Raw genomic sequence first — 13,795 nt, forward strand, 5'->3', positions numbered from 1 at the left:
CGAATCTCCTTTATGGAGTCATACTTCCATCACTTCTTTCAAAGCTCTTACCACAATTCATGATTATATACATATCATTATCCTACTGCGTCCCCCACTTGCCTATAAACTCTTTGAAGGCAGACTGTTTGTGTTTTGCTCATCATTGAATCCTTAATGCTGACCATAGAGCCTGGCATATAGTAGACATTCGACAAATACTTGTCAAATAAATAAGGACTGCCACAGTCTAATAATAAAATAATGATAATCATTACCTATACTGAGGGCTTACTGTTATGCTAGTCACTGCTCCAAGTCTTTTCCATGCCTATGCCTCTTTTACTAGGACTGTGTTTACTTCCATTAAATATCACCAAGAAAAAGAAATCTTATTAACATTTGTTACAATTTTAAAAGATGTCCTAACTAAAAACTATAGATTTATCTCAAAGCAGATGAGTTAATCAAGACAAGTTCTCTCTCAAAGAAGACCTGACCCCAAGTCCCTTTCTAATCCCTGTCGTCAGATGTGGCAAACAGCAGTTCATACACCTGGCAAGAACACAAGGGCAGTGGTTCTCAAACTTTCCTATCCCAGGAAACTTTTACACCCACAAAAGGAATTGGAGATTACAGAGAGTTTATATTTACATAGTTTTATCTATTAATATTTACCATGTTATAAAAACTGAAGACTTTAAAAAATATTTTATCATCAATTCATTTAAAATATCAATACTAAACCCATTACATGTTAACATAACACATTTTCATCATAAAACTATGTTTTCTCCAAAATTAGAAGAGTGGCATCGTGAATCTAATGTCTAGCTTAATTAAAAATCAAACAAACAGTTGTATTTCCATGTCTGCTTTTGCATTCAATCTGTTGTGATTCACATGCCATATAGGCTCTGGAAAGCTTCACTGTACACGTGAGAGAATGAAGTGAAAAGGCAAATATTGTCTTAGAATTATTATGAAAATTATATTAACCTAGCAGATTCTCTGAGTCAATCCCTGAACCACACTTTTTTATTAAAAATTATTGGGGCGACATTAATAAAATCAAATAAGTTTCAAGTATACATTTCAGCAATATGTCATATATATGTTGCATTGTATGTTCACCACCCAAAGTTAGATTTCCTTGTGTCACCAAATACTTGACTTCTTTTACCCCTATCTACCTCCTCCTGCCTCCCCACTTCCCTCTAGTAACCACTAATCCACTGTCCGTGTCCAAGAGTCTCTGTCATGTTTGTTTTTTGCTTTCAGTTTTATATTCCATGTATGAGTGGAATCATATGGTTTTCAACCTTTTCTGTCTGGCTTATTTCGCTTAGCATGATTATTTCAAGATCTATCCATGTTGTTGCAAATTGTGGCAGAGTAATATTCCATTGTATATATGTACCACATTTCTTTATCCAGTCATCTATCATAGGACACTTCTGTTGCTTCTATGTCCTGGCCACTATGAATAATGCTGCTATGAACATTGGGGTGCATATATCTTTGCAGATAAATGTTTTCAGGTTTTTGGGGGGTAAATACCCAGAAGAGAATGGATTGCTGGGTCATATGGTAATTCAATTCTTTTTCGAGGAACTTCCATACTGTTTTCCATAGTGGTTGTGCCAATTTATATTCCCACCAGCAGTGTATGAGGTGAACCACACTTTGAGAACTGCTGAATTCGGGCTTATTCGAAAGAGCCAAGTATGGATATAAAAAGCAGAGGAATAAATCGTTTGTGTTGATTTTGTGCAAGACTAGTTCATATTCCAGTCTGAATTAGTAATTCAAAAAAAGATGACAATCTTCTGTGACAGCAATGCAAACAATATGTGAAGAGTGTTTACAGCAAAAGATTAAATACATTAAACAAAGTGGATACATTAAAAGTAATTTAAGGTACAAATATTTTAAATTCTATGATGGTATGTATGTGTGTTGAAACTAAAGCTTTTATGACTAATATTAATATCTTTAAATGAAATTAAAAGATAAATGAACACTATCCAACTTAAATAATAACTCCTGCCTGCATGATTATTGGATTGTTTTACTATGTATTTGAAAAACTGAATAGAAATAATGGAAAATGGAAATAATTGCTCCAGTAAAAAGGCTTGAACTTAAGATACTTTAACAATACCAACTGAGTAAAAACCCTGGCAAATCAGGAGGTGTCAGTAAGGAAGTTAAAGAATTAATTATAAAATCATCAAGTGTCCTATTTATTGATATTGGAATAATTGATTTTTTTTGCAAGCCCATCCTAGAATGCCTGCTGCCTTTCAACACTTGAGTTTCAACACTTATAAAGAGAAAATTTATATTAACAATAACTTTGTTACTTACTTTGAAAATAAAAATAATAGTAAAACTTCACTAAAATAATTTTTAAAAAGAAAAGAAAAAAAGCCAGAACCGGATCTGCTATATCAATCACCTCCCTACCTTGAGTTACAGTACTAGGACCTAGAGGGAGAAAGATGCCTGCATTGGGGGAGCACCATGTTCTTGACCAACTTTTGGATACCAATACTAGTACAGTTTACTAACTGGGGAAGTTGTGAGATCTGGCCAAGATACTTTAAGGGAATTGCTAACTAGCACTAAAGGAGAACATGAGAGAGTAGTTATTGGGGAAAATAAAGTTATTATTTGTTTTTACCCCAATGAATTGAGACTTCAAAAAACCCAATTTCATATACAAAAAAGGAAGTTACGGGCATAATCTCTCAACAAATATTTATTGATTGCATCCCATGTGCCAGGCACTGTTCTAGGCATGGGGTGGGGGAGGGTATACAGCTTTGAATAATAGTAAGCAAGGTCCCTGGCCTCCTGGAACTTACAGGACTCTAGGAGTAGTACTGGCTCCAGGCACAATGCTCAATGTCAACAGAAATACTTTTCTCCATCTCTCAGATTTTTTTATCTTTATATAGGCATAATTCATGGGCAGCCTCTTCCTTCTGGAAGGCAATGTGGCCACCAGTGTAGCAATTCTAATATGAAGAGAATCTGTTTTTCCCAGTCATTCTAGGAAAGTGCCAGACTGTCTCATTGACTTGGCTTGGATCAAGTGCACATCTCTCAACCTGACTGGCCATGTCTGGGTTATTGGTGCAGCCACCACAAATATCTGTGTAGGTGTTCACTGCAAAGAGGACAAGCAGGAGCTGAAACCCAGTGCAGGGCATACTTACCAGACCTTTACCTGGTGCATGACTATGTCTGCCAGAGAGGCGGTTCCTTTTTGTAATTCACTGAGGCACTGAAGTGATCTTGGTCACATGCTCACCTCAGAGCAAAGGTTAGTTGGGGTTATCCCCACATGAACCAGATGGTTTGAGGATGGGGAAAGGACAGTTGGGGCACAGAAAAAGAGACTCTGGGCAGGCAAAAACCACAACTTCAAAACCATGACAAAACTAGGCAGTCTATTCTTGGAAGGATATATTGTACATTACTTCTAGCCAGAAGTTTGATTAGAGTGGTTTAGAGCAGGGAGGGAGACTTTAGAGACAAATTATTCCTTATTACCCATTCCACCCTGAATTTCATTTACATAATGCAGCTCTTAGTACAATGAAATGAGTCAGCATCGGGGAAGACAAACCGAAATATGACTTTCATACCAAAGGCAAGAATTTCTCTTTCTGTCAGCCTCAGTAAATGATCTTTTAAGTAAGAGAAATTTAAAAAAAAATAGAGATCAGTGTCCAGTTAGGTCATAAATATCTGTTGTGTGGAGGATTTAAAAAAATTGTGATGAAATACATATAAAATTTACCATCTTAACCATTTGGAGTACAGTTCAGTAGTGTAAAGTACATTCACACTGTTGTGCAACCAATCTCCAGAACTCTTTTCATCTTACAAAATTGGAATTCTACACCCATTAAACAACAAATCCTGTTCTCCCATTCCTTTCCTCCTAGCAACCATCATTCTGTTTTCTTTCTCTATGAATTTGACTACTCTAAGCACATCATTGAATTTCCAGAATCATACAGTATTTGTCTTTCCGTGACCAGCATCGGTACCCACACACCCCTCTCCCCACCTCAGCCTCAGCCAGGCCTGTTACTGAAGGGGCTTGGAGTCGGAGGCTCTGGGTCTTTCACGCTGTTCCCACTCCAGTAACCTGGAATGGGGTGGCAGACACGGTCTGGTTCTGAGATTCTCTGGATCATCCCCCTCTTTTCAAGACTTATTCTTGTCCCATTGAGAGCTAGGCTGGTGTAGAGGGGAGGCAGAGTTCTCCTTATATAATTGGTCTTAAACCTGGAGGTGGGAAGTCCTCCTTGTTTTGGCATGGTGCATGGTTTTCCTGGGGCCATTTTTAGCAACAGGCCATTTTAGGATCCTTTAAAGAGGAGCAGCCGTAGCTCCCTTTAGCTCTTCCAGCTCTATTTCCAAACCCAATCTAGGAGGGGTAACTTCTTTTGCCCAGTGACCTCATAGGCAACTCCCAGCTGCTGCCTCTCCCTCTTACCTCTGAAATCCTTCTTATGGGACTGATGGTGTTGATAAACTTTTCCAGACCTCAGTGGATGGGGAAAAGTGCAGTGAGGTATCCCCGTCCTTTCCTCAGTACATCACATTGCTGCTCTTTATCTACTAGCATAGGTTGCTTCAGAAACCTCTAAGTGTGATGTGGTCAGTGGTCTCTACATTCACATACACCCCGAAACTCAAAGGGAGCAGGAGAGATGACACCTATCAGAATCTTCCAGTGACTCTCCTGGTGCTCTCCGACAGTGACAGCACCAGGAAAACTCTGGAGGTCCTTAGCTGGGACCTGAATTGCATTTACATAATCCAGCTCTTAGTACAATGAAATGAGTCATTTCATTGAAGCAGTCCTCCGTTTTTGTCTGCCTTTGAAGGTTCCCCTCACTTGCCACTAATTGTCCAGGGGACAGGGTCGGGGCTCAAGGTAGGTGGTGCAAGAGGGAAGTATGGGAAGTAACATCCTGTTGCTTTGATGTATTTATATATATTTATACTTATGTATACATATCTATATCATCTATATATCTATGTCTCTCCCTGGGTGGATACACAAGAAACTGGTAATAGTAATTTCCTAAAGTAGGGAGTTATGAGTTAGCAAGAGACTTACTTTTCAACATATATTCTTTTATACTGTTTGAATAATTTTCTTGAGGATAAAATAATAAGTAATGAATTTAAAAAAAAACTTTATAAATCATAAACCATAACACACGCAATAGAGTTTTATTGTTACTATTATCTACCAGGAACAAGAAATAAAACATTGGGTCTTTGATTATTTGAGAAAAAGTTGAGTAAGTTAATTTAGTACTTCCATACGTTGGAATGAGTCCATTCTTTTTAAAAATCACGCTTTGAAATATTTAACGACATTGGAAAATACTCAAGGTAAGTGGAAAAAATATTAAAAATTGTATAGGTATGATTCCAATTTTATGTTCCCTGTGTAAGCTTACACATACAAGGAGAAAAACTGGAAGGAAGCTCCAATGCTTTGACATGGAGAAGGGAGATATGAAGTATTTTCTTAATTATATTTATCGGTATATTCTACATCTTCTACAACAAAATAATAAATGCTATTTAAAAGAAAAATCACAAAACTTCAAACTTAATCGGAAAGAAAATGTTTAAAACTTCGTGCAAGAGATTAGTTGCAAGATAGAAGAACAGCCAGAAACCGTGAGTAGTGCAAAAGGAAGAATGGAACTTTTCTACCACGCCCGGAAGTAGATTGAGGACTACGAGGAGAGGCGAGAAAGACGCCGACCTTTGTTAAGGCTAGAGCGGCCACGAAGAAACGTAAGAACTTCCGGGGCGGGGCTTCCCAGCCCCTTCCCTTTCGCGGGGCGGGGGGCGGAAATGTGGCCCACTTGCAACCTGAAGATTCGCGATTGCTTGGCCTCAACTTCCGTCACTCTGAAACAGTGCTTGAAATTAGGGGCGACCATGGCAAAGAGCAAGTTCGAGTACGTGCGGGACTTCGAGGCTGACGACACCTGCCTGGCTCACTGCTGGGTGGTGGTGCGGTTGGACGGGAGGAATTTCCATCGGTGAGTGAGGCTTTGGGCGGGCCGCGCGGGGCGCCAGCGCTTTCTGGGCATCTAAATCCTCGCGTCGCAGGCCCAGGTGGTCACCAGGGTAACGCGGCAGCCAATGAGCGCGCGACGTTGAGCATCATTCTACTGTGCTGATTAAGACGTGCTTGAAAGCTAGTTGGTCGGGGTAGTTGGATGGGCCAAAGAGCTCCCCTGGTGATAAGCTGGCCTGGTTATCTGCGAGGAGATACCTGTTAGTGAGGACTTGGTGGAATACGTCACTCTCAGGCACAATACTTCATCTCTTCAGCATATTGCCCAGCTATTTTGTTAGGTATCTTTTGAGTGCTAACTGTTCACAGCCCTGTTTAGGCCTTGCCGTGGGCAACACTTTACAGTATGTTTTTGTTTCATTGTCAGTAACAAGCCTCGTGGACTGGATTCAGGAAGGAAAAAAAGTCAAAAGGCAGAAGTGTAACATGGGAATTTAATTTTTTAGAAGTGCTACTGTAATAATTATTGTAACTAATATTTATTAAGCACTTCTAAGGAGCCAGACATAATTACATGTTATTGTCCCCTAACCTTCAGATCAATTCTATAAAATAAATATTCTCTATCCCCATTTCACAGAAAAGGGAATTGAGGCTTAGCAGTTATGTCCCCTTTTCTCAGTTGATCAGAGTTAAGGATAACCTGCATTCTTAAGAAAATGGATTAAGTTGTCGCTAGTGGAGTGTTTGGACTCAGCACTATTACAGTATCTTCCTCTTTGAACAACCACTTTGATCTGTGGTGTTACTGACAAGTTCTCCTCCATTCATACCCTTTTCCCTCCTCCCTTTCTCTTATGAAGGTTTTCGGAGAAGCACAACTTTGCAAAACCAAACGATAGCCGTGCTCTCTACCTAATGACCAAATGTGCCCAGACTGTAATGGAAGAACTAGAGGATATTGTGATTGCGTATGGACAGAGTGATGAGTACAGCTTTGTGTTCAAGCGGAAAAGCAACTGGTTTAAAAGAAGAGCCAGGTAATTCCATGGCCTAGCTCTTTCAGAATATTTCCAACCAGCATCTGATTTCTGCTTATCTTAAAACACAGACTCGCAGACCACAGATGGTGTCTGCAGTATTTACAAAATGTATGTATACTCTTGTTTGGACTGTTGTACTTCCACCTGATATCTGAGCATTTTGTGTCCCTCCATATCTGATTCTTTCTCCTCCATTCCCTATCACTTTAGCTTCTAGACTGATTTGGCATTGAACATTAAGACTAGAAAAATAGACCATGGAATATAATATTAGTGACTCATAGGTTGGCTTTAGCCAGTGATAGTCGATACAGGCATTACAGTATTGCTTAAACCTTTAATTAAAGAGGATTTCAGTATTTCAGTACTAAATAGACAAATCTCATATTTGAGTATTTTGAAACTCACAGGAAACAAATATAATACATTGGTATTTTTTAAAACAATGTTCTTCAACTATTGTTTCTTCTGAAAAACTGTAAATGCTAGTGTTTTAAAAGGGAAACATTTATGGGATGATATTAAGTATGTGTTTATGTGCTACATGTATTAGATTCTTGTTTGTTCATTTCTCCTAAGAAAATTGTAATTGTTTTAAATAAATGACGTTTACACTAAAAAAAATAATTAATGAGAACAATGGTTCCCCTCCTTCTAGGACTTAAAAAAAAAATCTCTTGAATCATAAATTCACATTACAGTCTACAGAGAAAAATGTGATATTAGTAAATTACAGAGCTAGAACAAGAGGCAGGCTACATTTCAAATATATAACTGAAATATTAAAGTAGTTTTTCTTGACCCAACACATTTTATCTCTTGGCTTATTGGACAGTGTGTAATCTCTCTGTTGCACCCACAGACTCTATCGCAGTATTGAATTAATACCATTTATTTTCTCTTTTCTTGCTCCACCCAATGTGCCTTATACTTCAAGTAAGTTCATGACTCATGTGGCCTCACAATTCGCCTCCAGCTATGTGTTTTATTGGCGAGATTTCTTCGAAGACCAGCCCCTTCTGTATCCTCCAGGCTTTGATGGAAGAGTCGTAGTATACCCTAACAACCAGACCTTAAAGGACTACCTCAGCTGGCGGCAAGCAGATTGTAAGTGAAAGGAATTAAATACATGTAATGAAACCACCAATTCCATTCTTTAGAGGTGGTAATCTGATATAAGCTTAGCTCTCTCATATTTTTGTTTGGAATGCAGTATTTTTTTTTTTAATTCGTTGAAAATAATTGAAAAAGATTTCATGTAAATACTCCCAATTTCCAGCCTTTTTTTTTTTTTTTTAACCGGAAGATCTGGTAGTACTACGTCTGTATTTCTACTTACTGTTAGAACCTGTGCAGTAACTGCTGCCTTTGCACACACACATACACATGCACACACTCAGGAGCCAGTGTGTCACATTGCCTCCCATTTCTTGTTTTCTGGGGGTCACCTACTCTGCTTTATTCATTTATGTTCATGCTGGCTTCAGTATTTGAGTTGTGGCTCCTGCCTTAACATGACTATGATGAAATGTTTGTGAGATTTTTTCTCATTTGATATATCTTGATTTTGCCAGAAAAACTGGAAAAAGGTAGGAATAATGTAAATGATATAACTTTGAAAGTATTCCTAAGCTTAATGCACAAGTTAACAGATTTGTGTAAAGCATAACTGAAATGACAGAATAAAACTGTTAGGAAATAAACTTGCTTGCCTGCAGGTCACTAAATGTCTCTGAGTTCTCTTTAAAGAGGAAAAAAGATGAGATTCTAGTATTCTTTGAAGTATGAATACTGAAGAAAGTTTATGTGTGTATAAGCAGTGCTACTTTGTTCTCACAGGTCACATCAATAATCTTTATAATACAGTTTTCTGGGCACTCGTACAACAGTCTGGACTGACACCAGTGCAAGCCCAGGGCAGATTACAGGTATAACGATCTTGCTGTGTTATGACTTAGCTGGGAACAGTTTTCAGTAGGCTCTCTCATGACATTGTGCATTCTTTTTAAGCTCTCTTTACAGCTTTGTTTTGAAAAGATATAAAAATCATACTAGTAGTGGCTGGCTGCTTACTCGTCTGCTCTGTTACTCTATATGAGTTGCTACTTCTCCCTGAGCCTCAGTGTCCTTAGCTGAAAAATGAAATGAATGACTGGCTCTGTGTTCCCATGTGGTGTTGATGCTTGGCTGGAGCTGAGGATTGGCTGCCATCTTTGGACAGGGCATGTGCTCTTTTTTTTTTTTTGGACAGGGCATGGGCTCTTTTTTTTTTTTTTTTTTTTTTTGAGTCGGGGTCAGTCCCACCTGGCCTCTTCCCTCATCGCCATTCCTTGCTGGATGCCTGTAGTTTCTCGGATTTATGACCCCCACATATGGTTAAGAGTCTAGGCTCTGGGAGTCAAATAATCATACTCAGATCATGCTTCTGTTTAATTTATCCTCTCTGCCTTAGTTCTTTATAGGTAAAATGTGGAAAGTAATAGTTCCTACCTCATAGGTTTATAGTAAGAATTAAATGGCATGATGCATGTAAAACACGTAGAATAATACAAAGCACATTGTAAGTACTTAATAAACAATGGCTTTTATTATTAGATGACAGTGCTACTTGTAGGATGACTAACTCTGAAATGAGGCGACGTGTTCTAACAGCTCCTCCTACAGTGTGTGGTACTTTATAATTACTCAGTAAATGATTGCTTTTATTAACAATAATGGTGAAGGTTTATATATAGCAACAATAGGAATAATAATAGGTCAGCAATAATAGGAATACTAATAGGTCTATCCAGTTTGGAAGAGCCAAGTTTAGATTTTGGTTCTTTTTAGAAGAATAAGAGCAGCTTTTACCCTTGGGCAATTTATATAAACTTTCTAAGCTTCAGAGTTCTCATCTCAAAAATGGAAATGGTTATGAGGGTCAAATAAGAAAATATAAAGTGTCTAGTACAGAATGGGTATTCTCACTATTATTTTTTGTCGCCATATCACAGTAATGACTTGTGAATCCATTGTTTGCTACAGAAGAGAATTTTTCGAATTTACACTTCTAAGTAAAATTTGAACTGCTCTCAAAATGCAAATTCATTATTATCAAAGATGTTTGATAAAACACTTCCATGTCTTGATTTGTTTGTGGAAGTTTAGATAGAGGATGTAATGGTAGGGTTAGGGGAGAGACAAGACATAAGAAGCTTTTTACATCTGTTTTTATTTCCTCAGGGAACTCTTGCAGCAGACAAGAATGAGATTTTATTTTCTGAATTCAACATCAACTATAATAATGAGCCGCTGATGTATAGGAAGGGGACTGTTTTGATATGGCAGAAGGTAATGCTGTTGTGTCTCAGTAAAAATGGAGGTCAGGAAGGAGCCTGTGCGCATCCCAAGTTTGTCTTTGTCTTGCCTGCTACCTGTATGCTGATATGACTGCAGTTGCTAACATGAATTAGATCCTTTCCAAAACGAGATGCTATAGGTTAGATTACTATTCTGATGCTTGTGTTGGTCAGTCAGTGCTCACTGTATGTTTGTCAGTGAACTTTGTGATTTTGGAATCTCCCCTGGAAATAGAATCACAGAATTTTGGAACTAGTACATTTATTTTCCTGCGTCATAAGCTCTCCCCAAATCAAATAAAACTCTGTTAAAGAGTTACAGTGTAGCTATCATGATTTTTACATTCATAGAACGTTTAAAAAATACTTTTTCCCATGCCGGATAATACCATTAAATGGCCCATCCTGTGATAAGTGTAATATGAGGGTTCTGACACTTGCAGATTGTTGATAAGATTCCCAGACATTCATACTTACCTTAATATTCTGTAATAAGTCTGTACATTTACCTAAATTCTTAATTCTACCACTTCCTGGGGATAATGATTTCTCTAAATTTATTTCCTTCCATTTAAAGCAGTTTTTTTCTGAAATGAATGCTTTCAAGTATTAAGGGGAACCTTGAGAACTAGTCATTCCACTAGCAACTTCAGCCCTTTTTTTAGTATTTTTAAAACACATTTGTTCTTTGGCACAGACTTGGATACTTCTTAATGCAGGTGGGAGAGCAAATATACCATGAATTCTATAGTTATTGCTAAGTAGGAACATGAAATACATTCCTAAATGTCCTTTTAGAATATAGCAACACTTTTTAAAAATATTTTTTAACTGTAAAGAAATTCATGTATATTGATACACAAATGTGTGTATACCTCCTTATATATACATATGTTAGAAGTATATAAAGTAAATAGCAAACGTCCCTCACATCTCCTCTTTCTCTTCCCAAACCCATTCTCAAAATAAGTGTCAATATTCTAACTTTTCTGTAGGTGGATGAAGTCACGACCAAAGAAGTTAAGCTGCCAGCAGAAATGGAAGGAAAAAAGATGGCAGTGACCCGAAGCAGGACTAAGCCAGTGCCCTTGCACTGCGATATCATTGGAGATGCTTTCTGGAAGGAACATCCAGAGATCCTAGATGAAGACAGCTGACCCTCTGTGTTTTAGTCCTGGTGTGCTTAAGCAGGGTCTCCCAATTCTTCTGGCCGGAGGTGGCCTTAGCATTCCTACCACCCAGAACAGTGTCCCAGGAGTGACGTGACTCTGGTGGGGAGGGGAACGGGGAAGGAAGGGATAGATTGAGCTGGGGTATCTTGTTCTACTTTAAATGGAACACTTTTTTTTTTTTGCAATGTTGGAACATGGTACCTTTGGTAGAAGTGCTTTTTTTTTTTTTTTAAATCATGGTACTATTTTTATAAAGCAAGAACTATTTCATGCCTTACAGAATGAATCATTTTTAGATTGTGAGATAAGTGTTATAAAAACCTGCTGAGTTCTTTTCACCTGTGGTAGTCGTGCCCAAACTTTATTCTTACCCACTTATTCTTAACTAGAGAATCCAGTGACCTTGAAAATCTCACCTTTCCCACCCATGTACTGGCATTCATCTTTGGCAGACCTGAAGATAAATATGGGTTGATGCCTGCATGATGTCCCTGAATTCAGGAATTCCAGAAAAAAACTCAGCTTTGTGTCATTCTCCAAGTTGGCTACTTTGGCTGATCAAATGAGTAGTTTGGATGTCCTTGTGTAAACATTCTATAGATTGATTTTATGGAGTTAGCATGGTTATCATCTTGCCAGTGGCATTGTTTGTAAGCCATTTACCTCTTTATAAGAAGAATTATGTGTATATGAGATAAAATATGTGAGAACACGAAGGGAGAAACAGTCATTCTGTGTCCTCTAGATCAGCAGTCCTCAACATTTTTGGCACGAGGGACCAGTGCTCCTATGAGAATCTAATGCTTGATGATCTGAGGTGGAGCTGAGGCAGTGATGCTAGTACTGGGGAGTAGCTGCAAATACAGATAAAGCTTTGCTCACTCACCTGTCGCTCACCTCCTGCTCTGTGCCCTGAGGGTAGGGGTCTCCTGTTCTAGATAGTGTTAAAAGTCACTTTGTCACCTGTTGGATTTCCTGAAAAAGATTCTCAGGTACCTTCTGTGTAATACGAACAATGACATTTAAATTGGAGAGCAGAGGGGTCAACCCTCCCCTTGGGAGTCAAAAGTGGCAGATGTCAAAGCCCTAATAGCTCCACTTAACTGCCGGGCCAGTGGAGATGGGTGAGGAGTAGCAGAGCGGCAGTATTAATTTCGTATTGCCAAAGTGTTGGCTACTGAAAGGGGGCAGTAATGGAGACAGGTGGTAAGAGAACTCAACGTTGCTTTTTGTCCTCATTTCATATTTTAGAAGAAAAAGATTATTTGGCTCTATTAAGAATGATTAAAAAAACAGTGCCTGGTCTTGCATCGCGGAATTTACAGCCAAGAAAATTTATTTTTGAAAGGGCGTTGGTTGGTTTTATCCCTCTCCAATTGATATCCCATCTGTCGATGCCATGTTTTCCCTTCCTGTTTTCTACAGGAGTAGGAGATGTGGCTTCTGTTTGGTAATTGATAAAACTTTTGGGAAAAAAATAAAGATTTCAACTTCCTTGGCCTAATTTTTCATTTATTTTTCTCATACAAATGCAGTATATGAATCTAACGTGTGTGTGTGTCTGCATAAACCAAGATATACATACCTTTCATCGCAGCAGTGGTTCACAAATTTCCGGATGCAAAAATTGGAATTCTTGTTCAAAATGCCAATTCCATGTTCCCCCATAAGGATTTGGGGTTCAGAAGTACTAGCTAATATTCATAGAGCATTTATGTATTAGATTTGCACTCTTCATTCTTAGGACAATTCTATGAGGTGTAGGTACTATTTCTATCATTTCAGATGAGAATGTAAAGACCCAGAGGTGCTAAATAATTTGAGCCCGGGTAGGCTAACCCCCAGTGGCACTCAAAATGAAAGCAAATTGGGACATTCTTTGCCCTCTTCCAGCCGGCTTAAGGTAGATGTTGACCGCAGTTACAGAGCAGACCGCCTGGGGAGTTTGTTAAAATACTGGTCCCGGGTTCCACCCTGGGGTATGTGGAGTATTAACACCCTAAGTGGTAATGATATAGATGGGGAAATACTGCATTAAAGTAGATTAACCTGTCACCCGTGAGCTGAGGCGGTGGGGGACCTGGCGGAGCTCGCCACGCGCCACGCCCCCGGCGGAGCTGAGCGCGGACAGGTGCTGCCCCCCTGCGGCCGCGCCGGCGCAGCGCGTGCCCGAGCCGCGGCTGCGCAGTACCG

The 13,795-nt window shown here is 38.9% G+C and overlaps 1 protein-coding gene across 2 annotated transcripts; it reads left to right on the forward strand.

Moving 5' to 3' along the window:
* The first annotated feature begins 5,830 nt into the window (after window positions 1-5,830).
* Window positions 5,831-13,102, forward strand: THG1L (tRNA-histidine guanylyltransferase 1 like). 2 transcript variants are annotated; one of them, XM_006906465.3, is made up of 6 exons: window positions 5,831-6,071; window positions 6,913-7,089; window positions 8,030-8,199; window positions 8,932-9,020; window positions 10,315-10,422; window positions 11,426-13,102. In XM_006906465.3, the coding sequence occupies exons 1-6, from the start codon at window positions 5,881-5,883 to the stop codon at window positions 11,585-11,587; spliced, it is 897 nt and encodes a 298-aa protein (XP_006906527.1). In that variant the 5' UTR covers window positions 5,831-5,880; the 3' UTR covers window positions 11,588-13,102. The 2 variants fall into 2 exon arrangements, with proteins under 2 accessions (XP_006906527.1, XP_015440636.1); XM_015585150.2 differs by lacking the exon at window positions 5,831-6,071 and having other exon boundaries at window positions 7,023-7,089; window positions 8,125-8,199.
* Window positions 13,103-13,795: the final 693 nt, after the last annotated feature.

The sequence above is a fragment of the Pteropus alecto genome, unplaced genomic scaffold (assembly GCF_000325575.1).
Source record: "Pteropus alecto unplaced genomic scaffold, ASM32557v1 scaffold40, whole genome shotgun sequence".
NCBI lineage: Eukaryota > Metazoa > Chordata > Mammalia > Chiroptera > Pteropodidae > Pteropus > Pteropus alecto.

Coding starts and splice junctions, on each gene's coding strand:
- THG1L (XM_006906465.3), top strand. CDS start 5,881: ATGTGGCCCACTTGCAACCTGAAGATTCGCGATTGCTTGGCCTCAACT. Junction 6,072..6,912: donor GACGGGAGGAATTTCCATCG/GTGAGTGAGGCT, acceptor TCTCTTATGAAG/GTTTTCGGAGAAGCACAACT. Junction 9,021..10,314: donor AAGCCCAGGGCAGATTACAG/GTATAACGATCT, acceptor TTATTTCCTCAG/GGAACTCTTGCAGCAGACAA.